The 25,358-nt window shown below is 52.5% G+C and overlaps 2 protein-coding genes across 2 annotated transcripts in view; both read right to left on the bottom strand.

The window, feature by feature from the left end:
• Positions 1-142: 142 nt before the first annotated feature.
• Positions 143-17,963, bottom strand: ABCC2 (ATP binding cassette subfamily C member 2). The gene is made up of 32 exons (XM_027672183.1): positions 17,829-17,963; positions 17,122-17,295; positions 16,517-16,642; positions 15,249-15,383; positions 14,738-14,860; positions 14,325-14,380; positions 13,847-14,078; positions 13,056-13,240; positions 12,277-12,454; positions 11,521-11,775; positions 10,980-11,045; positions 10,333-10,470; positions 9,838-9,984; positions 9,490-9,574; positions 9,333-9,399; positions 9,011-9,137; positions 8,660-8,836; positions 8,390-8,557; positions 7,925-8,111; positions 6,952-7,084; positions 6,421-6,526; positions 5,940-6,159; positions 5,318-5,472; positions 4,175-4,330; positions 3,873-4,072; positions 3,117-3,243; positions 2,749-2,850; positions 2,503-2,646; positions 2,109-2,267; positions 1,686-1,852; positions 1,158-1,352; positions 143-657 (listed from the first exon to the last, which is right to left on the bottom strand). Exons 1-32 carry the CDS (start codon positions 17,868-17,870, stop codon positions 528-530), a joined length of 4,662 nt encoding a protein of 1,553 aa, XP_027527984.1. The 5' UTR covers positions 17,871-17,963; the 3' UTR covers positions 143-527.
• A 2,941-nt stretch (positions 17,964-20,904) lies between these two features.
• The window catches only part of CUTC (cutC copper transporter), a 9,548-nt gene continuing 5,094 nt past the window's right edge, over positions 20,905-25,358 (bottom strand). Inside the window, 8 exon segments of the mRNA XM_027672184.1 lie at positions 20,905-21,341; positions 21,937-22,042; positions 22,427-22,454; positions 23,032-23,165; positions 23,483-23,518; positions 24,727-24,936; positions 25,077-25,136; positions 25,208-25,279. Of these exon segments, the coding sequence (XP_027527985.1) occupies positions 21,230-21,341; positions 21,937-22,042; positions 22,427-22,454; positions 23,032-23,165; positions 23,483-23,518; positions 24,727-24,936; positions 25,077-25,136; positions 25,208-25,279 (758 nt within the window). The 3' untranslated portion in view covers positions 20,905-21,229.

The raw sequence follows: 25,358 nt of genomic DNA, 5'->3' as shown, positions 1-25,358 counted from the left end.
TGCCCACCCCTCTGTGTAACCTCTGTTGGCAGCTTCCCCCAAGCACTAGCTGGGTTTAAGGCTAAACCAAGGCTTGATGTCAGCCTTTTAGTTGAAAGACTAGAAACAGTTACAAAAAGTAAATAAGTTATAGCATCCATTCTTAGATTAAACAGTAATTTAATTCCACAGTGCTAAAGCATCTCTAAGGTAGGTTCACCTGGCATGGTGAAGTACAAAAAGTAAGACCACCCCCAACAGGGGTCATGATCTCCCTGCGTCGCAGATAGCTTTTCCCCTCTGTAGAATAAGTTAAGCAGCTCCAGACCCCTGTGTGCACAGCAGGCAGGGCGTGGTAGCAACGTTAACAGCTCACTCGAGTCCAGATGCTCTGTCTCTGGACAACCAGAGAAGCCACCCTCTCTGCTTCCCAGCTGCAGAAAGGCAAAATCCTGGGCAGCTTGGCTGCGGGGAGACGCTGACGCCGGCTCGGTGAGCGCCAGCAGGAGGGAGCTGCCCGCACACACCTGGGCGCTGCAGCGCTCCCCCTACAGGGCGGTACTTTCAGCATTGGTGATGCCAGCGTCCTTCGCCATCATGGAGAAGATGCCCTGCTTCTGGAGCAGCTCCTCGGGGCTGTCAAATTCCACAATCTGCCCAGCCTGCAGCACCATCACCCTGGCAGAGGGGAACAAGAAGGCCTGAGTTCCCAGGATCCGAGTTGATAGCACTGATGGCACCAGCGCTGCACCCCCACTGACTCTCACTCCTCCTGTGGCCACGTTATGTGGTTCACCTCTCAGCAGTGGTGAGGGCATAGCCCTCCTCCCTGTGCTGGCAGGGTGACTCAACCACCTCTCAGCAGTGGTGAGGGCACAGCCCTCCTCCCTGTGCTGGCAGGGTGACTCATGTAAGGTGTCAACAGCGAGTGCCTTTATGGTCTGTTGCTGTAAAGAACAATACCAAAAAATGTTTCTCCCACAAAAGCATAACTACGGCATGGCCAACCTTCCTATCCCTCTGTTCTCTTCTGGAACCACTGTGTATTACTGCCCCAGGCACTACATCCACTCCTGCCCTTCTGGCTGTATCCTTGCTTCTGCTGCTGGCCACCTCTTGCCCCATCCTAGGGGTCCAGATTCCCATTCCTCTTGCCCCATGGTACTGTCCCACGGTACCTGTTGCTGTCCATGATGGTGTGGAGGCGGTGGGCGATAGTAAGGACAGTGCAGTCAGAAAACTCGCTCCTGATTGTTGTCTGGATTAAATGATCAGTTTCCAGATCTACAGCTGCTGTTGCTTCATCCAGGATGAGGATCTTGGCTTTGCGGAGAAGGGCCCGGGCCAGGCACACCAGCTGTCTCTGCCCAACACTGGAATGAGATGGAGAACATGAGTTACTAAACAGACACTATCAGAGCTTCTGTGAGCCTACAGGCACACACTGCCCTGACCCAACACCATGCCTGGCCTTCCCCCTGCATCTGCCACCCTGAGCACTCTCTCTCTCAGCATCTTTTTGGGCCCTCGTAGAAGGGCTGGCTCACGCTGGCATCCTGAGAGCCCTGGCTCCTGTACCCTTTTCTCCCACCTTCTTTTCCCAGAAGTTTCTGTGCCCTCATTTCTGGACAGCCATTCTGCCAGAGGCTGCTGTTCCAGGCCGGTCCCTTGGAGCAAGAGAAGGGAGGGGAGCTGGGCCTGCTCACCTCAGGTTCTCCCCTCCCTCGCTCACGAGGTGCAGCAGTCCCTCGGGATGGTCTTGCACATACGTCTTCAGATGAGCCAGCTCAAGGGCCTTCCAGACCTCCTCATCTGAGTACTCATCAAAGGGGTCCAGGTTCATCCGCAGGGTTCCAGTAAAGAGCACAGGGTCCTGCCAGAGACAGCACTGTGTTCAGCCACACCACAGCCATTCAGCAGGGGCAATGGCTCCAGGCCCCCAAGTGTGGCCACATCCTGCCCATGCTGCTGCCTGCAGCTGGGCAGGGGAGACGGTGACAGCATGCTTACAGGCCTTTGGTGTCTCCACAGCACCCAGGGATGCACTGAGGGCAATGCATAACCCAGGAAACAGCCTGCAGGAAGGAGCCACACAGCAGTGGGATATGGAAACGTGGTGATCAGCTCACCTGGGGTATGATGGTGAGGTTCTTGCGCAGGTCATGGAGGCCAATCGTTGCTATGTCCAAGTCATCGATGAGGATCTTCCCTCCAGCAGCCTCCAGCACTCGGAAGAGGCAGTTGGTGAGGGAGGATTTTCCAGCCCCAGTCCGGCCCACAACCCCAACCTGTGAAAGCAGCTTTTTAGACCAGGGCTGAAGACAAAAGGGCAGATGCTTTCCACCTTGTTCTGGTGGGCTTTCCCACCCTCACCATCTCCCAGACTGTCCCATTCCTGCAGCTTGAGTCCCCAGGAGCCACATCCCATCACCATCCCTCCCCAGTGCACAGACTGAAGCCAAGAGGAACAAACAGCTTTAACACAGTGTAACTCTGTAAAGAGTGTAGTGAGGGCAGAGGCACCTTCTCAGTGCTCCCAATATTGCAGGTGATCCCCTGAAGAACCAGGTCCAGTTCAGGTCTGTAACGAACTTTGTAGTCAATGAACTGGATCTCGCCTTTGCTGGGCCAGCCACGTGGTGGACGCTTTCCTGTCACCCATGGAGCCTGGGGGAGGGCACAGGAGCATTAGGTGGAGACTTGCACTCCGAGAGACTGGAGAGCACCACGCTGTACAGCAGGTGCTTGCCTGAACCCCGTTTTCCTCACCTCATTCTTCACCTTCGTGTACTCATGTACCCTCTCCACAGCCACGATGTTTGTCTCCAACTCCGAAGATGTCCTCACCAGCCAATTCAGTGTCTGGGTCACCTGCATGGCAGAATCAGAGGATGCAGAGCTCAGTGGGACCCAGGAACAACCACCTCCCACCTCAGCTCAGGGACTCAGCCTGAACATGACTGTCCCAATGGGATGTGTGCTTCCTTGGCTTTATAGCCGCTCCCCAGGTGATGTGACACCCCAGATAATCCCCTCTTCATGGATCAGAGCTGGAGACAGGGCAGCCTCCTGCAGCCAGCCCAGAGCTCCCAGGGACAGCCCTGTCCTGGGATAAGAAAACGCTTTCATTGACTCACGTTGAGAGCAGATGAGACAGAAAGACCCACGATGCCGCCCTCCAAAGTGCCCTTTGAAATCACTGCTAGAAGCGCAGAGAAGAAGACCACCAGGCTCCCAACGAACTCCAGACGGATGGCCAGCCACCTGTTCCAGGAGAGGACAGCTGAAGGGCAGTGGGAGAGGCAGAGAGGTATCTGCCTGTGCCCAACACAGAGCCCACCAGTAAGAGCAGCACCCTACCAGCACCCCTCACACCCAGCCCTGAGCCCAGTGCTGTACACATGGTACACATTGCAGATAATTTGTGGCCTGCAAGCAGGTTCATTTTATGTCAGTCCATGTCTCACACATAACCTCCTCTGCTGGTAATGCCATATATCAGAGGAGCCTCAATTGTACAACCCTCACACACCCAAAGCATCTACCAGTAAGACATCAACACCAAAGAGTGCCCACATCGCGCTCCTACCTGGCCTGGAACATCAGCCTCTTCCCAGAACCTACCAAGCGCATCTCAGTCCCTGACTGCACAGCTCACCCTACCCAGGCTCTGGACACTTTGTAGGGTCCACATTCTGGCTTTCAAAATCACCCTAACATGTGTCGTTCCCAGAGATGGCACCTCTATCCTAAACTCCCCCAGTTCCTACACAGACCCTCAATGCTGAGATCAAGAGAGAGAACTGCAGCATCTCAGGGACCTCTCTCAGGACCCAGAAGCCCCCGGGGAGAGGTGCTGCAGGCTGTTCTGTGGCATAAGGGGTAAAACTCACCTATTTGAGATTATCCAGGAATAAACACTTTTCTGATTTATGTCCATGATGGTCTCATTATGCTGCTTGAACCGTTCTTGGTGTCCATAGGCCCGGATCACGGAAAGGCCTGACACTGTCTCACCAAAGTGGGAGTAGATGGGAGACCTGGTGACAGAGTCCAGACGCCTTAGCTGGCGTGATGTGGAGACATAGAAGCGCTGAAATGAGGAACACAGCTTGGTTACTAACACAGAGACCAGCAGCCACAAAGATACTGCTCTCAGCAGGGCAGAAGCTTCACTCAAGCCACAGTTACTCACCAGCACAAAATAGTAGAAGATGCTCAAGGGAATAATAATGAGAGCGAAGTATGGAGTGGCCAGGGAGATCAAGATCAATGTGCTAATGATGCCCATGAAACAGGAGAGCCAGCTGCGGAAGGACATGGGAATGGTCTCATCTACTGTGAAGATGTCCTGGAGCATATGAAGAAGTATAGAGAAGCAGTCAGTGACCCCAGAGAGAGGGAGAAGCTCTAAGACCCACACATACAGGGTTCCTACCCACTCATATGGTAACATAGTGCCAGACACTTGTAAAAATATTGGATAACCCTCAATTGGTATTATGGTTACAACCTCATTTAGGGCCACAGCTCTTAGCTTGGGAACAGCTGATTTAACAGAAAAACTTCTTATAATACTCCCCTGTTGCACAGACCAGCTTTAGCAATTGCATCTTCATCTGGACCCAGGATGCAGGAGCAGGAATTGAGACAGAAACAGGGACAGGACTAACTACAGGTCCATGCAGACAGGAGCACACAGGTCTCCAGTTGGCCCTCATCCATCTCCTAGCTCGGCATCACATACTCTCTCATTTCAGAGTAAACCCAGAAGGCCTGAGGCTTGATTTCACAGAAATTTTATTCCCAAAAACCAAGAGATGGCACCAAAGGAAGAAGTAGAGCAGCAGCACACGTGAAATTACCTGCCTTTATTTTCCTCCTTTTCGTTTTCTCTTTGTTTTATGAGCTTCATTTACACAGAAAAGACTGTACATTTTTCTGAAAGTCCATAACCAGAAGGACATCTCACTGTGGGACATGAGCTCTAGGCTCCTACCTCTCTTGGTGATCTACTATGGACCCTCTTCAGTTTCTCCACATCCTTCTTGACCAGGTGACCCCAAACCAGGACATAGTATCCAACATGACCTCCTTAGCACTGAGCAGAGGAGATAACAACTTCCTGTAATTTGCTGGACACTGTCTTTGTAGTATAGCCCAGGACGTGGTTTGCCTTGCAGTCAGCCTTGTATCTACCATGCCCTTCTGGTCCCTTCCTGGCCCTTATCTGGGCTCAGTTGAGCCGTGCTCGACAGCAGCAGTGTTATGTTACTACCCAACGCTCTCCAGACCTGCTGGAACAAACACCTTCTCCATGCTAGGGCTGTTCTCTTACCTTGGCAAACCTATTCACAATGCGGCCAGTTGGGGTCGTGTCAAAGAAGCTCATGGGCACATGCAGGATGTTGCTGAGCAGCTGCTGATGCATAACCCGTGAGGCTCGTGTGGCACCCCGAGCAGACAGCACGGTGGCAAAGAGCAGGAAGATTGCTGCAAGGACAGCAAGGGGGTGGGGTGTCACACCAGCTCACCAGGCACCCTTTGGCTCAACAGAGTCACAAAGCAGCTCCAAGCCAGCAGCTCTGCAGTGAGCCACTGGGATAGTCCTGCATCCCACCTTCCTGGGACGCCCCAGTAACTGCATCCCACCCCACCCAGGAGGAACACTAACCCTTTTGGAAAACCTTGGGCCCTAGCACTATGTCCAAACTGATTAAGGACAGTAATCTTCAACCTAAGGAGGCAACACAGACTTCCTGGGGCAATTTATGCTGGCTTCAGACTGGTATCTGTCCCCAGTTCAGCCAGGAGCTGGAAGGAAGGCAGCAGCAGGCAAATGAAGACAATGCTGGGTCCCCTGCTGCTTCCTGCACTTCTGGCTGCAGGCCTTGCAAGTCATATATCCCTTCTGGACCACACAGCTGAGGTGAGCGGGTCCCCTGTCCTCCTACACACACCTTGTGACACCCCGAGTGCCCCAAAGACACCGATCCGCAGGTCTCGCTGCTCCGTGGGATAGGTCTGGTTCACGTAGTGCTGCGCATCGTCTGTCCAGGCACTGAGCCACAGGCTGGTCCCCACATAGGCGACGTACTGTCCAACGTAGCCCATGGCAATCCAGAAGGAATAGCACAAGCCAACAGCACGCAGGTACCGCAGGTACATGGAGAATTTTACCTGTGGACGAATTTAGCCCATTACCACTGCCCAGCAAACCTCAGCCAAATAGCACCCAGCACAGACTTGGGACTCCCACCTTGCTGCCCAAGTGCTCCCTCCACCACCTTGCCCACCAGTCCCAGGCAGCTCTGTCCCCTTCGTGTCTCTTGGCTGCAGTGGGGCCACACCAGCCCACACTTCTCTGAGCCACAGTCAGGGTCTAGTAGCACTGAGCCAGGGCAGCACAGTGCTTCATCCTCCATCCTCCATCCTCCTCACCCTGCCGGTTTCCACAGCTTCTTTCTCGATCAGTTGCTGTCCTTTCACCTTCTTTGGGGGCTCCTCCTGGGCCTTCTTCCAGGAACTGGTGCTCTTTTTACTAAGGCTGCAGGGAGGTGATAGGCATCATTAATCACAGGATGTTGGATTGGTCCTAATCTCCTGAGAGTCCATCCCTATGCTGCATTGGATCTCCAGTGCTGGAGCCCACTGGAAAATAATGTCCCAACTGGGGCAGCTTTGAATTAGCCTTGTGGAAGCATTAGGCATTTACAGCCATGAAATTGTAGCCCTCATCCCCAAAAGCAGAACCAGCCAGCACTGCACGTTTCACGGAAGACCACAGAGAGTAAGGAGTAAGGCTGTGACACATTACTGTGAGTAATGTGAGTAAATGCCCCTGACCCAGAACAGCTCTTGCAGGTAGGGAGGCTCCCAGCAGGAAACACCTGGGAAGCCCCCAGACCCATGTCTCTGAGGGAGCAGTGCATGGGGTAGGGAAGAGAGCCAAGAACTCAGGGCACATCCTACCTGCGACTCAATTGTCTCCGATGGATGCTGGCCTCTCGCTTCAGGGTCATAGTCACCACATCTTCAGGGCCCTCCTCCACGCAAGGCTCAAGGTCTTCATCACTCTGCTCTTCATCCCCAGCTAAACCAACAGCTAAAAGCACAGGGATGAGGGAAGGTAGGATCAGGCACTGAGGAGAGAGCAGATCCCATGCACCTCTGCCGCACACAGCTCCACCTCACACCCCAGGCCCGGGCTATGTCCTACCATCACTTATCACACCTTCTCCAACCCTGCTGCAAGCCCAGTACAGCAGGAGGAGGAAGAAATCCACGATGCTGGAGGGAGAAGTGACAGGGGACACAGGGCTAAAGGCCTGCGTGAAGGCAGTCTCTGCTGCTCACTACCACTGGTGTGACCTCAAGCAGAGGTTTGTGCTAGTCTAGTAGGTGCAAGATGTAGTAGGTCATATCAGTCCAGTTCAGGAGCACCCCCTTGAGCAGGTGGAGATGGGTCCTGTCAGGGTGGTCTGGGAATAGCCAGGCTGCAGCTGGACAACTGTGCTGAGCTCAGGCAGGGTGGGCATCCACCTGACCTGATACCACTCTTCCCCATGGCACTGGGGGACATGATAAAGATGAATGTTATCCATCGGCATGTTTAGAATAAACCAAAAGATCTCTCTCACCTCAGCATCACTAAAATATTGAGTCTGCTGTCACATAAGATTTTGGGACACATATACATAAATTAACTAAAAAGAGAGTAAAAAAATCAGATCCTTTGCTGGCTGCTCAGCATAATGCCTGGGTGCAAATCTTAGGCAGGAAGTCCTTGCTCTGCTGATTGCCAGAAGCTGGGAAGGATTCACAGTAGCCACCATTGGTGCCTGGGCTGGATAGAGCCAGATCAGACTGAAAGATCAGATCTTCATATCCGCAAGATCCATGCACAGCCCCTCTAACTGCCACAGCCCCATTGTGTTCCCAGTACCTGTGTTATTTTTCTCTGAAACATCCTCCTCCTGCCTGCCATACAAGTTCAGGAATTGGGCAAAGGCCCCCTTGTTTGCCAGCAGGTTGCTGTAGGAGCCATGCTCAGTCACTGCTCCTGCTGCCAGCACCACGATGTTGTCGACTTGGGGCAGGAAGCCGATACTGTGTGTCACCAAGATCCGTGTCTGCAACAAAGCGGTTGCAGGGTAGTGGACCATCAGAACACTCCTTGTCCCCCAGCCATGGGCCTGCAGGCTCTCCATCCCCTAGCTGGGGACCTCTCTGCTTATCAATGCAGACACAGGGCACCAATGAGGCCTCTCCTGCCTGCTGCAGCTCCATGTGAAAGCCACAGGATCCTTCTCTGTCCCAAGCAGGCAGCCTGTCTTCCCTGGATCATGAACATTGTGCCAGTGCCACTCCTGCCTGGCTGTGTGGTGGGTAGGGGGGCATGGGTGCTCACCTTCTTTTGCAGCAGTCCTTTTGGCCCCAGCACGTGCTCGAAGAGGTACTTGCCAACGTGAGCATCCACGGCAGACAGCGGGTCGTCCAGCACGTAGATGTCTGCGTTGCTGTACACTGCCCGGGCCAGGCTCACTCGCTGCTTCTGGCCCCCACTCAGGTTGATACCCTGGAAAGGAAGGACCTCTCTAGGCATGGGGCTGGCACAGGGGTACAGCTCTGTTCTCTGCTGCAGGTGCTATGGAAAATCCATAGCCCCCAGGGCTGTTACCTTCTCTCCAATCTCTGTCTGGTCACCCGCAGGCAGCAATTTCAGGTCTGGAAGGAGGGCGCAGGCCTTAAGAACCTGCTGATACCGGGCTTCATCCAGTTCTGACCCGAAAAGGATGTTGTCTTTCAGGGTGGCATTCTGGATCCAAGCCTGCTGGGGGACATAGGCCAGGGAGCCCTGGAAGGAGAGACACAAGAACGGCTACCTTGTCAGAGCATCAGCCAGAGCACTGCCACCTCCTGCAGCCTCTCCTTGCCCTGAGCCACCACTCTGGGACAGTCCTGCCCTGCTGCTTCCCCACTGAGCTCAGAGGCAGCCCCAAAGCCCCCTGCGCCAGCCGGCTCCTCTCACCTGGATGTTGATGTGTCCCTTGATATTCTCCATCTCCCCAAGCATGGCTGACACCAGTGAAGATTTGCCTGAGCCCACAGCCCCCACCACGGCCACCAGGCTCCCAGGTGCAATGTCCAGGGTGACACTGCAAAGATATGAGGGCTTAGGAAGCAGCATTGCCAGGTCACCCACAGCTCCTGAGTGGGACCAGCACAGAGCAATGTCTCTAGGACACTTGTGTCTAGCAGCACTGTGAGAAGTGATTGCCTTCTCCAATTAACAACACAGAAAGCCTCCTGCTCCCCAGCCATCTGCCCCCAATATGGTGCAGAACACTTACTCTCTTATCGCAGCACTACCGTCCTGCTCCCAGGAAAAGGTGGCCTCCGAGAAATGCACAGCGTTGCCTGTCAGCAGAGAGAGGGCCCTCAGGACTGGGAAAGCCCGGGGCTGGGACAGCCTGTGACCCACAGGGAGTAATCTGGAGGTTCACCTGCCTGGAATGGGGTCGTGGTGGATAGCTGAGGTGTCCAGGTTTTCTCCGCTCAGGTAGCGCTCCAGCCTCGCAGTTGACACATTGGTCTGCCGTGGCAGAAAGAGGATGAGGATGGCACATGGGCATGGGGTGCAGCTGGGTGGGCTGGCAGGAGCCCCATAAGCAGAGCACCACATCACACAGTCCCCACCCAATCTCTGAGCCCCAAACCTGTGTTATATATGTAAGTCCTGTCCCACCCCCCTGCACTGACCCCTGGGTGTCCATCACACACCTGAGCCCCATGTTCTGGTTTGGGCAGAGGTATCATAGGATCCCCCTGCACCCCCTGCCCTATGGGAGGGCTGACCTGCACTAGTGAAGAGATGACCATGGGCAGCATGGCCATGGGGAAACGCAGGACGTTGAAAAGGGAAATACTAGTAAAGGCCTTCTGTGCATCCAGGATGTTGTTCTCATCCACCATCACATAGACAGCAAAACTGGCCAAGGAGACCTAGGAGAGATAGCAGGAAAAAGCACCATCAGTGTGGTTGTGTGTCCAGACCCCCATTGTTGCCCTTAGGCCTCAGCAGTGCTTTTCTGCTGGGGACCTATTCCCCTCCTGCTTCCCCCTTCTCCTTTGGGCCCCATCTCACCACCCTGATGGGACCCCCTTCCACCACAGCTCTCCTCCCAGCAGCCAGGACTATACTCTGCATCCCAGGCAGAGGAAGGGATATCAACCCCTTCATCGCTGCAGGAGCACTCCATATGAGGTTCCCCATATTTCCCATCCCCTTGGACACAGCCCAGCCTCCACTCAAAGGAAGGTGCAACCCTCCATGGGGCTGTTGTCACTCACCAGGAAGGGGGCACACGTGAACACAAAGACAGAGATCGACTGCAGGTAACTGAATTTCAGCAAGTCCTTGAGCTCATGTGCCCGTATGTCATTAACTCGCTTCTCAAATGAGGGCTCCCAGGCAAAAAGCTTCAGGATCTGAAGGATGAGCAGGGTGAGCAGATGCTGGCTTCACAGGAAAGCCCACCCGCACACTCAGCTCACTTGTGGCCAGCATCTCCATCACCAGCTCCTGGTTTGCTCAGAAGCCTGCTTGGCCATTGCATCTTCCCTCTCCTGTCCTAACCCATGGCTTATAGCACTCCCCCACTTCCACACTGACACTCCCTCATTTTCAGCTTACAGGTCACTGCCAGCCCCTCTGCCACTATGGCAGTGGGCTCACTATCAAAAAACACCCAGAACACCCTCTCTTGGCTCCCAAGTCTTGGTCCAAGAACCTAGAGCTCCTCCCCACCCAACTTTTCAAAAGGTGAGGAAGCCAAGGGAATTGCAAAGACTGAGGCTTGGACACCCCAGACACAGGGGCCCCAAGCTAGACTATAAGACTGGTGCTGTAGGGTTATACAGGTAGGCTCCCTCCAGGTACAGTGCACCAAGAAGAGGGGTGCAGCAGCTGCCTGGGAAGTCTCCAGTCCACTGCTCACCTTGATTCCATTGAGGATTTCAGTCATTATTTTCATCCGTTCATCCTTGTTCTTCATGTTCCTCACCTATAAACAGAAGAACCAGATGTCACTAAAGCCAGACAGCAGCTCACCCTTGGAAACACATCCGGGCTGCCACAGGGAAGGGAAGGATGGGCTCCTGAACCCAGAAAAGTGATCCCACCAACCTGGACCTTGGCTCCCCTGGGGCTCTGGACAATCTGGGGAAAAACAACACCCTGCTGTGAGGTAGAAGCTAAAGCTTTATCTTATGGTTGGTAATATCTCATTTTCAGTCCTCAAGGCTGCCCCTAATCTTGCTCAAGTTCAACTGTGATGGTAGAATAGACCTGTCTCCTGCTCATAGCAGCAGATCACCCCCGGCTCAGGCTACCCCCAGCCCAAGTGAGATGAACTTCCTAGGCTAGGAAAGATCTATAGTATAACAGAAAAGGGTAGAGGAGTGTGGAAAATGAGGGAAGAGAGCAACAGTGGGCCTCAGGAGTGGGAGGCCAGGAAGGATCTTGCACCCACCACTGACCTGAATGGTTTTGGCCTTGGCAACCAGTAACGCATTTATGGGGATGAGCAGTACCATGACTGCAAGGCCGGCCAAGACAGAGGCGCCCAGCTCTCCCCAGAGGAAGACAATGGACAGGATAATTTGCAGGGGACATGACCACAGCTGGTGAATAAAGTTGGCCACGTCCATGAACCTCTGGGCATCAGCTGACATCAGATTCACAGTCTCTCCCACTGTGGACTCCTTGCGGGTGGCACTGGACATGGTGAGTGACTGGAAAGAGAAAACATTGTCACTACAAGCCAGTCTGGCAGCAGCCTGGCTCCCAGCAGCATGGCACAGAGCAGGCAACTAGCAGGCCAGGCTGAAACTGCTCCTGGGTTTGCTCCTGGTGCCTCCCTGCTGGCCACAGGCAGTCTCCTCACTGCCTGCACACCAGGAGCCACTGGATGCTGGGTAAAATGAAACACATCTTTGTGCAGGAATCCTAGTGGCAATTGCCCTAGGTGTCGCAGTGCTCTGAAGAGAAACCTGCCTCAGCCTCGGTAGCTGTCAAACACATGGCTGCAGCACCCAAGTCCCAAGCAGAACTAGGACCCACAGTGTCCCCAGAGCTGGGTGGGCATCCCACAAGCCAAGCTTTTCCTGTGCCTTCCTAAGAAGTAAAGTGCATACACCCCAGTCACCCCAGGTTGATGGGGCAGGCAATGAATGATTATATCCACAGCCCAGCTCGGAGAAAGCCAACAGAGATGATGACAGGACCATACAAACCTTCTTGTAAATGGCAGCGATGAGGCTGGCACGCACATTTATGCCAAGCTGAAAGCACAAGCTGAAGTGCTGCTGCAGGCAGAGGGACTGGACCACCGCTGTCAGGAAGAGCAGGATGGCATATAAATAGCCTTGCCAGGCAAAAGCCTCCTCATCCGACACAAAGGCAATCAGCAGCCTGGAGGATAAAGAAGCCCATGAAACCCTCACTCTACTGAGACAGACCTGAGCAGGATGCTGCAAATGAATGCAGGGAGAGCATCCTCACAAGAGTGGTGACTGAGACCCTGCCCTAGAGAGCTGGCTCAATGCTCAGCAAGCTGGGGACCCTTGACCTGCTGAGCGTCCCTGTTCTGCCAAGGACACTGCACTTCACACACAGCAGTGGGTCAGTAATGTCAGATCATCCACAGAGACTGTGCTGCTCTGCAAAATGAACTGGGGAGGCCCTGTTGGGCTGAGCCCGACTGACTCATGAAGGGCCCCAGAGAAGAGCCAGGACTGTCTCCAGCGAGGGAGTAGGGCTGTGTAACAGAGGATGCAAGGAGCGAGCTATTACCCATAAAAGCTGGCACCCAGCTCAAATCAATTCTTCATCAAACTGTAACCCAGCATATTCCCCCACCTTTGGTGAGAGCACAAAATGTCCTGAGAGTCTGGGGCTGGGAGAGGTAGACATATGGAGATGGTGGGCCTGGATACAGTGCACAGAGGGAGGTGGTGGGGCTGGGTGAAAAGTCAGGACAGAACATTGACAGGGACAGAGAGAAAAGACTCACTTCAGCAGCTGGGGGCTGACAAACACAAGTGCATCGTGCACCACCTTGAATGCCACTGCTAGCATGAGGTTCTGCCGGAAGGTCTTGCCCAGCGTTTTCATCAACCAACCCTTGGCGTAATCCCCAGTAGGGCCAGAGTCCCCTTTGTCTCCCTTCTTCTTCTTCTTCTTCGGCTGTTTCTCCTCCTGGAGGGAAGCCCAAACAGAAGTGAAGGAGTTGATTGTGCAGGCTTCCTGCACCTGGAAGGATGCTTCCAGGGCAGCATCACAGACACAGACCCTAGATCAGGTATCCCGAATAAAGCCTTTGCTTTACCTTCTGTCACGTTCCCTCTCACTGATCTCTGCTCATGTCATACACACCCAGGACTAACACATCTCTCATGTGCCAAAGACAATTGTTGCAAAATCCAAACCACCCTGAACCTCTCAGGCCAAAAACCAGGCACCCAGGAAGAACCTGAGGCCAGGGATGATTATGGATGTTCAGTCTGACTTCTTTGCTGGGAGGTATTTGGGGTAGGGAAAGATAGAGATAAGGGAGCTGCTTGTACTGTAGACTTGAGGGTGGTTCCTGTCCTTCTGTAGGGCAGAAGGATGTAGACTTTCTTGGTCTCTCAAAACATGGGGATCTGCCAAGGACAGGGAACACCCTGTCATGGGTTCCCCCATCCTTGTCCATGGCCCTGCAGAATCAAAGAGGGGCTGCAGGGACGTTGGGTGACCCTGTTCCCTGTGGCTGGACCTGGATGTCTCAGACCCATACAAGGCCAAGAGTAGGAATGGACTTACCAGCACCAGGATGTCTTGGCTCTGGGCCTTGGTCATGTTGTTTCCATGGTCTGGGTCACCTTTCTGGCGTCTTTTCTTGCGTTTCCGTTTCTCCAGTTCAGCTTGGGCCTTCCGTAAGTCAGTCTTCATGTTCTTCTCAAAAGCAGTGTAAAGTGCCTGTGTCCTGTCTTTATCTTTCAATTCCCAGACATCCTCTATCTCCAAAGGCTTGCGATAGCCCTTGAAAACAACCCTGTGGGGCAGAGAAACCTCTCAGCAAGTTTCCTGCATGACACTTGTTGGAGAGTCCTTGCTGAAAATGCAAGGACTTCACACCCAGCCTGGCACTGGGCTCAGGCTGCACAGACTGAACCCAGTGTGGTGCCTCTCATTACTAACTCCAAGCAGCCTGTGCTGCAGGCTCCCCCAAATAGGGGTGGGCCAGCCCTGAAGCACTCTTGCATTTTTCCAGCCCAACCTCCCATGGAGCCCTGCTCACCTGCTGTACCATTCAAAGGTGATGGAGCTCAGGAAGGAGGCTGTCACCTCTGGGTTCTATGGTACAAAGCAAAGTAGGTACCAAGAGATCATTGATGTTGAGAGGTGGCATTGACTAGAGTTGATTCAGCACCCCCAGCCATTAAGGAGCCCCAGAAGTTTCCAACTGTGCTAGATCCCACCCCAGGAACTCCATCTCATAGCCAGCAGAAGTCCCCCTTGGATACAGATGCAGATGTCCCAGGCTGCAGGCTGCAGCTCTTGCTGTGCCATGTGCTGAAGCCCTCAGGTCTTCCCTCCCCAAGGGGCCTGGAGCATGGAGCTCCAGGTTCCATAGCCTACATAGAGTTCACCCTGCCCAACACAATGCATGGGATGTGGTGCCCCAAGCCCACTCCCACATGGTCCTCTCACCTTCTTCCCGATTTCCTTTGTTTCTGGGGCAACATCTGAGAAGCCCGAGACAAGGAAGAGGAGCAGTTGGAGCCCGTAGGAGATGAAGAAGAGGATAAACCGTGGCAGGTCGGAGATTGGTTCCTGCAGGAATGGAAAGCCCAGGGTTATTGTTGGGGATTGTCTCAAGGCCACCTGGTACTCAGAGACAAGATCTATCCCCAGGACAGTGAACATGGCTGAGCACAATGCAGCAGTGCAAAACTCGCTGTGCAGCCTGGATCAGCTTCCTTTTGCCACTTCTTCCTGACCTCCTCCCATAAGGCTGTAAGCAGAGAAATTGGTCCTGGAGACCTTATACCTCCCCAAAAGAGCAATTCCTTCTCAGGTATTTTTTTGTTCCCCAAGGTTGCCAGGGCAGCTGGGATCTCTGTGATACCACAGAGAACTTGTCAAGAGACAAGTTTGAAGGACTTTCCTTGGGGACAGAACACGACCATAGGGAAGCACAGAGCTTCCTGTCAAATCCAACCTGTAGGGCTCTCCGGACAAGTGACTGGAACGGCAGTATCCCACAGAGCAGGGACAGTGTCCAGAAGCAGAAAAGTACCCCTGAGTCTCTGCACAAGCAGAAGCGTCGTGCCTCATGGATCAGCAGGACCAGGAGCTGGAGGAAGAAAGACCAGTCAGAGGTTCAGGTAGGGCTGCAGAACTAGGTCTGGACTCTAAAAGTGTCTTTGAAGCATGTGTCCTGGGGTGCCAGCATTCATGAAGTGCTGGGATTCACTGCCTTGAATACATTGAGCTCCCAGTGCCTGAGCTCACTGCCAACTCTACATAAGCTTCAGAGTTAATTGCATATGGCAAAGGTTTATTTCAGGATGACATAAGATCAGGTCTGAAGGTACCCTGACATTATAGCAGAGCACTATTTCTCTTTTCAGCTGTTCTCACTCCAGATTCTCAGACATGTCATACACATTGTCAGACACGCCCAGCCATCAGGAGTCACACCCTCTCTCCTGCATATTGCCTCCAGAACTGGAACTAAACCCGTGTCATGTCCCAGCAGTGCAGAGTCCTCTCTATGGGCAGTCCCCTTGTCTTATCATGCCACATGGAGTCTGCACGTGAAATTAAATGACATGACAAAATATGAAGGATAGCAAATGGGAGTGTTACTTTTGTTTTTAAAGGATAGCAAATGGAGGTGTTACTTTTGTTTTTAAGTGCAAAAGTAACATTTCCTGAGCATTTTGGCTTTGTTAAGACTGTTAGAATATGCCATGTCTCACACAGGGTATCTGTAACTTCCATGCACATATTCCATCAAGCTCATAGCCCCTATGTCCTCAGCTTTCTCCTCTGCCTGGCCATCCTGTGGTACTTCTCCTGAATCTCTGTAGAAAAGTGAGCAGCAACCCATGGGAAGCTGCGAGACATCAGAGCAGCAAGCCAGGGTTTGATGTTCATGATATGCAATCAATCCTGTGAAACCCGTACTGCTGCTAGCAAGGCTTCTATCAGAGACAGCTCAGCTACATACACAGGCATAGAACCTATCCCAGTTTTAAGGATAAAAGCAGGGAACACTGTACAACCAGACACCTGTGCTCAATGGATTGCCCTTATGCCCCACTCACACACGTTCAGGGCTAGTCCCTGTCCAATTTGCAGGCTACACTTCCCTCGTGGACACAGCTTCCCATTGATCTCTGGGAAGTTTTCTGCTGCTTGGCCCGTGGTCTCACACTGTGTCTCTTTGGTGACACACAGCACATTTACCAGCTGATCCCTTACCCAGGTGGCGATGTACAGGCTGGGGTTCGTGTACTTGACAGCTGGCACGGTGTCCTGCTCTGTGTCCTCTACAAATGCCAGGGCCAACTCCGCCACTGCCGTCACCACCAGCAAAGCAGCCAGCATCTGTGAGGAGAGGGGAGAGCCTTGAGGGGAGACCCAACCCACTGAGGAAACTGGGAACCACTGGAAGACAACACAGTTTGGCATAAAAGCACTGTGTTCCATGCACTGTTACCCCTTTTCAACCCAAACTTGGACTGTCAGAGTTTTCATCACTGTGAAGCTGCAACAGTTCCACAGGAGCACTGCCATCATTTTAAGTTTGGAGGATAACAGAACACAAGAGAGGCCCCAGTATATACTCTGCCCTCCCTCCCAGTGTATTCCACCCCTGTCATCCCCTCTATCCCAGATATATGCATCATCTTAGACTCCCGTGTACATTTCTGTCCCAGATGGTGCCCTATCCCACTGCTCCTTCTCTCCTACATTTCTCATCTCTCCATCCCATACCTGACTCCAGCACAGAGGCCTTCCACTCACACCACCTCCATTCCAGGCTGCCCCAGCCTGTCATCTGTGCCCCCTCAGCCCCACTCTACCTGCTTGATGATGTAGAGTTTGGTCACAGATGACTTCTTGGCTCTGGATTTGCACATGGGCAAGAGCTGCCATGGAGCCAAAATCCAGAAGAAGCCAAGGGGGACCCAGACCAGCACAGTCTGCTGGAAGCACACAGGCAGGTCGGCATCTGGACGAGCAAGGTAAGAATCATTCTGGGGGCAGCAAGGAGAGAAAACAAAGTCAGTTGGGATGGATTGACTCTCACCTGGTTCACAGCACAAGAGCCAGCACTCCTATAGGTGCCCACCCCCACTGCACCCCTTCTGACACCCTCCCTCCTGGCTGAGCATTTCAGCACTCAGCCAAAGTTTGACATGATATCCCTCTCCCCATCTATCTGCCTGAACCTGGGATGGGCTCCCTTGCTGGAGCCAAGCCAGCTGAAGCAGCTGGACCCAAATCATTCCCCAAGAGGTCTATGCAAGGTGTACTGTGTTTCCAGTTGGGCCAAAACAGGCCAAGGCTCACTTAAGGAGCTGTCATTGCCTCAGTGTCCTGTGAATACCACGCAGGCATTGCACAGCTCTCAGTGCTGTGGCAGTCCTGGATAAATACCAGAACCTCTGCCGACTGCTGGCCATTGGGTTCCACTGGCAGGACAAGCTATGAGCCTTGGGATCTACTGCTCTCCCCCTCCACTGAGTGTCCTGCCCCGAGAACAGGGAATAGGGATGATGCCACTCACCCAGAAGACGGAGCCGCAGAACTCCTCCAGGGCTGCTGACATGGCTCAGGGGAGAAGAGACGGGAGCTCCTTCCCCTCGCTCTGCCCGAGTCCTGGGTGGATGCTTGGGATAAAAGTCCCCCCACGCCCTCAAGTAGTGTTGGGACAAAATCCCTGATGACACACAGTTATTTATTAACTTGGTGCTATTGCACAACACCACAAACCAAAGCTGTGACCAAAAGGGCTTGGGAAACCACATGGGATCAGGGAAAGGGAGGAGAGGAAGATGCAAAAAAGAGATCAAAGGGGAGATACAGGGAAGCCAGAGAGTCACTGCAGGACACCACAGCCACTATTCAGAAACCACCAGCCTTCATCAGTGCACACCAACAGAGACAAGCTCATATGGACCCACTGAAGACACTGCTTTTTTGCAACAGATCTCTCCTGCCAGAACAAGCCTGCTGAATGGTGACAAGAAGTCCAGCAAGAGCTGGTCCCACAGAAGCCAAAGGAGACAGTACCCTTTTTTTCATATGCCACCCAGCAAGGAGGCTCATGACACCAGCAGCGCCCCAAGCTTGAGAATTTGCAGTGTCTGGCAGCTGAACTGACCACATGCTGCACTGGTCTTTCTGAATACCCAGGATCTGGGCTCCTTTTACCAGCTTCTTGCCTGCAGAGCCTGGAGGCTTTTTGAGCTATTCCTTTTGCTTCTCCCTTTTCCACATTTCCATGTTGTCTGCATGTTATGGCAGCTGCGTGGCCACAAAGAGACTTTGAATCTTCATTCTGAGGCAACCCCCATCACTGGAGACAGAGGACCATTCCTGAGGACAGTGACTGCCATTAAATCATCACCCTGCTGCTTAGAAAGGTTGAAGTATGATAGGGACACATGGGGATGGTGCTACTGGAACTGGATTTGCTTAATCATTTGTGCTCCTGAGGAACAGTAGATAAAAGGGGACAGTAGGGTGACTGCAAGGATCACGTTGTCTCATTGTTCACTGAGTTAGCAGATAACTCCGAAGTCAAGGGTGACACTGAGTAATTGCTCAGGAAGCATCAGTATCAGAGAAAGGCTCAATGTCCAACTCCTTGGTTAATTATTACTGGTTTCTCTGATTAAATCCACATGTTTTTGTAAATAAAACTATCCCTAGTGCTAGGTCCTCCAGGTCAGAACCAGTACACTGCTGATGAGAGCTGCAATCTGATACAATGGGTAAGAAATAAGTGAATGAAGCAGTCACTTCCTCAGCCCTTCTCCATCCAGACTGCTGCTATGATTCTTTTCTGCCCACTGGCACAGGTGTCCTGTGGCCTTGCTTAAACCCACCTGAAGCATTGATGCCAAGGGGACCACTTGCTGGTGAGACCTTCCTCTGTAATGCCCTGTCCATTGCTTGTATGGGTTTTCAGTACAGGTCACAGCCCATCCCCACCCCATCTTTGCTCTCATTCAGAGCTGAAGTGCTTCCCTCAGCACAGGATGCCAGCTCTCTTTAATGTTCAAAGCAAGTACACCCTCACTTTCTCTACCCTCATACCTGGGACATGCTTCTCCTAAAAACACACTAAGCCACCTCACTGTCCTTCAGCTCCTTCCTTCACTAAAATACCCAAAAAATCTTCACTGGGACCAAGATAATCAAAGCAGTAGCACCTCTCTGGCTGACAATATCACAGTTTCCCTGGATTCCCCTTTATCCATCTGTTGTCCAGCATGGTATAACTTTTCGAAAACTAGGCATTGCTTCATGCCAATCCAGGACAGAGGTTTCTGTCAAGCAATCTACAAATCAGTTCAGCCCTCACTACTCATCTCTTCTCTGAAGGATTTATTTCTCTGCTTTTCTGCTTTGTCACACTGTAATGCCATTCGAGTTCAAAAGACTTTTTTTTTCGAACTTTAACACAGAGGAAAGAGCCAAACTCTGTGTCAGCAGAATATTCATCTTAATTGAGCTACTGGTATCTTAATCATAACGACTCACGAAACCTCACATAAGCCATGAACTCTTAAATCAGATATTCTGAACTACATTGACTATAACCACAAATTTAATCATTTCTTCTTCCAAATTTGGATCCTTCCTACTGCCTGCACATCTGTCAGTGCTGATGACAGCTCTGACACCAGGATTAGGCAGTCATTCCCTTCTCAGCTCCTCTGCTAAGAACTACCACTTATGTTCCCAAGGTGGGTTTTGGGAGTGATACTCCTGTTGGATCCACGTGAGCAGGTGGATGTACCCTTTGAGCTGAAAATACAATGATTACAGGCTTTCAATGACCTGATTCTATTTAAGGGGACAAAAGTGCTGCCACCTTGTCAAATACCACATTTTTGCTGTATATCCTCATAGGCTGTAAGCTATTGCCAAGATGGACAGAGAAATCTGAATCCTGCTTTTGCTTCCTAAGAAGGTTCACTATCTCTGCTGTCAGAGGGATTCTCTTCAGCTTTTACGGAAGAGGAGGCAGCAAGGTTAAAGTTGCTTTATCTCTGGGTCTCTACTCTTTTAACGGACCACTCTGATGCCATTCAGATCTTTTTTTGGGTATTTTGCAGGGTGACTGATACGAGTCTGGGGCTTCAATCATGACTAGGCAGCAATGACCCAAATGGCACATTCCCCAAACGCTGTCTAGTGAACAAACAGCTTGTGCTTCGCATTCGGAAAAGGACATGAAAACTCCCTTGGAAAAAGCACTTGGTTCTCCCAAGAAATCTCATCACATGCCCCCCCCCATCTCAAGCACTGAGGGCCCACAGCCCAGGATGCTTCACAGCCCCCTCACCTCACGAGTCGGGTAGTGAGAAACTCCCTGCCATTACAAATTAATGTCTTCATGACCCGTACATATCAATGTGCTTCTCTCTACCCAGCAGTTGCTGCACTGCTAATCCTACTGCCTGACTACAGCAGGCCTTGTTTTCCAGCTGTTGCTATCATGTTTCCCTCCCTGGCATTCTGGATATGATTGTATTCTCCTCTGGTGAAGCAGGGGCCTGATTTTTCAGGCTGTGCAACAGGGATCACAGTCTTACCTAAGAACATAAATAAATTTTAGAAAACCACAGCAAGAGGGGGGCAGCTGCAGTGTTTATTTGACAATCACATGCAGTGCTACACAATTCAGTCCCCCTACTTGCTCAGCTCCCTTCCTCCCAAATACTGCCCAACAGCTTGTTGCTGCAACATCTGGGAATGAGTCCTTTTATTTAAAACAGCCAACATCAGTTTCCAGGCCAGGGACTGGTCTTTCGGGGAAGCCAAGGGAAGAGGTGTCAGGCTTCATCACCTAGTGCACGTCCTCTGCAGCCTGAGGACGGAAGCAGTATCCATCTGTCCATGCGGCAGGGAAGACCCTGGAGTCTCAGTGTCCTTGTCCCAGCACGGTGCCTTCCACTACAGAATGTTCTTTGCAATTGCGTTCAGGGTCCTCACTTTGGCCACATCTGCCACCTTTATGGAGTACTCAGGGGCAGAGAAGGACGCTCCCATGGCAACGTTCGGATTTCTGTCAGGAAAGCCAATGGTTACAATCTGCTGGTGATATGGATGGGTAAGACAGAACACAAGGAAAAAACCTATCTCCCCTCATCTCAGCAGTGAAAAGAACCTGCTGGTGCTACCCAAACTGAAGATGGGACAGTAACAGAAAGAATAATAATCCAAAGGAAAGAAACAACAGCATCAGCAGAAACCCAGTGCAGATCTGTGGACAAATATAACCCATTCCTTGCTCATTCCTCTGAGGCACATCCCACTGGCTTCCCAAATTCTGCATGCTGGTGTTAAAAGGCAACTACATCCCAGAACCTGCCTTCCCAAGTGCCACACAAGTGCACTCACAACTCCCAGGCTGGTAGCAGCAGTAGAAATGCTCCAAGGATCTGGTTCTGCATGGAGCTCGTGTCCAGATGAGGAGCACTGTTGGATTCATACACTGCAGAATACTGTGTCAGGCACCTTTCACAACTTCAAGCACAGGAGTGCAATAGCACCCAGGAAGTTGTTTGAAATTTATGCCTGTTCTACAAACTCATGTTCACACTCATCTAGCCTTTCCCTTGTACAGTTCTGCTAAAATATAATCAAAAATAATCAGTTACCTGAACTTCATCCCTGAGTCACGGGCTGAGCGAGCAGAGCAGTGAAACTCAGAAGCAGTGGAGCCTTCCAGAATCCTCTGCAGGTTGCGCTCCGTGATGCCACCTCCTGGTGGGAACAAACCCGATGTCACACACCAAGCAGATGACACTGTCCCAGACCTGACATCACCCTGGGACCTACCCATAAGGGACAAGCACCATATACACTGAAGGGAAAACACAGCCCTTGGGACAATGGAGACCCAGGCACATGAAAGAAACAGGAGAAGCCTTGACTCATGTTATCCTACAGAACTAAAGCTGTCCCCAGTTCCTGCAGTGAGCAGCAGCTGCAGGGCTCTAGGTGGCCTTTACTCACACCAGGGCAGGAGCTGCTTCTCCTGGGCACCCAGCTCAGAAAGCCAGATCAGAGAGTGGATCCCAGGGCAGGAGGCTAGGAAGGAAGGGCTAGGGATTGAGGACCTGGTAAAAGATGACAAAAAAACATTACCTGGCACCACGACAATTCTGCCCTTTGCCTGAAAAGAAGAATAACATGTTAGTGATATTGCTCAGCACTACATTCACATGTGTATTTGTGGGGTGGCAAAGAAACCTCACATGCACCACTTTCTACAAACTCATGGATGTCACCGTGGCCTACAATTCATTCACTCTCACCCATCTTTTTTGTTCTGTTCATGTTTTACAAGGAAATGCGGAAAAGAATTTGCCGTTACAGCTAAAACAACCCGTCCCCATTCCCTCCTACCTCTGTATCCCACCTGGCTACCAGTTGCATTTCCCTAATAGGAACTGCAAAACACCCAGCAGGGACCTCACTTTGCTGTTTGTGTGGGCTCATCACACAAGCTGTTGAAACCAACTCCCACCACCCTCCCCACTGTCTGTGAGCAAGAATGACCCAACCAGTCTTTGCTGTGGGAGACTTTAGGGCCCAGCCCATATGGAATTGGGAAAACAGATTAAAGCCAGGCAAGGGAGGGAAGGCAAGTGCTCCCTGGCAGAAGTCCCCTTACAGAAATGAGGGCTACCATAAAGGTAGCAGGCAATGCCCAGAGGTAGCAGCCACAGGAGAACACAGCAAGCACTTACCTGTTCCGCAAGCCTCTTAATCAAGGACAATCCTTCCAGTGCTGAGCTGTCACAGCCACTTGTCAACACCCGCTCAAACCCCAGAGAAATCAGGGTCTCCAGTGCCACCAGAGGGTCATGCACCATGTCGAAGGCTGAGAGACCAGAACAACAGCTCAGAAATCACTTGGTTCATTGTGCTCAAGCCCTGTCCCCCAGCCAGCTCAGGCCCTTGCAGCAGTGCCAGGGCCACCATCTTCAACTCCTCAGACACCTCCTCTCTCACAGTGCAGTAACACAACTCCCCAAGCCTGAACCCCCTGGACCTTCCCTTTCCTGTACAGCCTGCAGAGCTTTCCCCCTGCAGAGAACAACCCAAGTACACTAAGTTGAGCTCCCTCCCAGCCCCACCTGCCACCAGGAGTGGGGCACAGGGTGGTCCCTGCCCAGGCCACTGTCCCCAGCAACTCACCGCGGTGAAAGGTGACTGGCAGGGGACGGCACACGGCTGCAACAAGAAGACATATGGTCAGTCAGGGCTGGTACAGAGAGTCCCTTGTACTAGAACCAGAAAAGTACATGACAGGAAAGAGGGTAAAGGCTTCTCAAGCCATTCTTAGACAGTTCAGAAGAGTCCCAGGTACTTGCTGGGAACACTGCAGCAGCTGTTGTTTGGCCAAGCTCTTTGGTGGGGAAGAGTTATTCTGCCCTTTGAGAAGCAACAAACCATTTGTTTACCCATAAAGGGTAAGACCAAAACCTCCTGTCTTGTCTAGAACATGCAGAACCTTCATTTCCATGACAGATGTCTCTCTCTGCAGGAAGGAAGCAGCAAGTTGTATCATATACCTAGGGAAAGGACAGGACCATTGCTCTTTGAAAGCAGGAGAGCTGATTTTTGTGATTTCTTTCACTACCTACGATTTCTGGTCTCAGACCACAACAAACTTCACCAGTGGTGCTCTAATTACTATGTGAAGTTTATTTCTACAAAAAGAAATCCACCTGCCCTAGAAACACTGGTTCCAGCAGAGCACCTCACTGGCCTAGTGGAGCCAAGTCCTAGCAAGACCCTTGTCCTTTGCTGCATTCCTTACAGCACATTCACCTTTGTACAAGACCCTCAGCAGCACACCACAAGGGAAAGGCTCAGCTCTCTTTAGCTTCGCCTGTAGCTCACAGAAAAGATTCAGAGAGAAAGGGAATTTGTTTCCACATGTTCATAGTCTGGACTAATGAATTCCCACTGCAGCTTCAGTAGCTTTTTATATGTTTCCACCTCTCTCTTGTTATCTTTTCTCACTGGGTGTGTTAAGAGAAAAAAAATTAAGATGAATTGCCAGCTACCCACAAGGCCAAGGTCCAGGAGATGCATATCCTAGATACGTGCAGCAGGGAGGTAAAGAAAAAAGGGCAAAGAAATAAAGGGACAAAACCCAACAGTTTAATGCTCTCAAAGCAGCTCATCTAAGCCTTCTCAGACCTTGTTATTATGGCCCAGGTGGCCATAAACTCTGTGTGAACAGTTTGGGGCTGTGGGCCCTGGGCTGCAAAGTCTCTTAATTACTTAATGTCTCACGAGTGTGGCAGCACATGAAACTGGAGAAGGTGGAAAGAGACGGCAAGACCATAGACGGGACATGCAGACCAAAGCACTCTGTACAGCTCTTTCTGGGCTCCTGCCCCAGCACAGAGCTGTGCCCGCGGACACCTCACCCAGCAACGCCGTGCACAGCTCCGTGTCGATGCGCCCGTCCTCGGTGAGGGCCCCGAACACGAGCCCGTCGGCGCCGTGCAGCTTGGCCAGGCGGATGTCGGCCTTCATCACCTCCACCTCGCGGTCCGAGTACAGGAAATCGCCGCCGCGGGGCCGGATCATCACGAACACCGGCACCCGCACGCACTGCTTCACCACCTGCAGCAGCCCTGCGGGCGGCACGGGGGGTTCAGCGCCCCGACACGGCACCCCCGGCCCCGGGCGGGCGGGACGGGAGAGGGGAGCGAGGGGAGAGGGGCGGGGATGGAGGGATGGCTGGGTAGGAGGCCCAGGGGCGGGGGCGGCTCACCCATGCTCGGGGTGGTCCCTCCTTCCACGAGGCCCGCGCACAGCTCGATCCGCCCGGCACCTGCGGAGAAGCGCATCAGAACCGGCCCCGCCACGCCGCCGGCCCCTCCCGCGGGGCCCCCCGGGCCTTACCTCCGCGCTCCGCGTTGACGGCGGACTCCACCGAGTCCACGCACACCTCCATGAGGAACCCATCGTCCATGCCTGTGGAGCGGGAGCGGCGCGGTCACACCGAGCCGGTCCATGGCTCCCGCCCGGGCCGCACTGCCCGGCCCCGCCCCTC

This window comes from Neopelma chrysocephalum, unplaced genomic scaffold (genome assembly GCF_003984885.1).
Source record: "Neopelma chrysocephalum unplaced genomic scaffold, ASM398488v2 Primary Assembly neopelma1_97390, whole genome shotgun sequence".
NCBI classification, from domain to species: domain Eukaryota; kingdom Metazoa; phylum Chordata; class Aves; order Passeriformes; family Pipridae; genus Neopelma; species Neopelma chrysocephalum.
The sequence above is the reverse complement of the archived record's forward strand: the minus strand, read 5'-3'. Positions and strand labels throughout refer to the sequence as shown.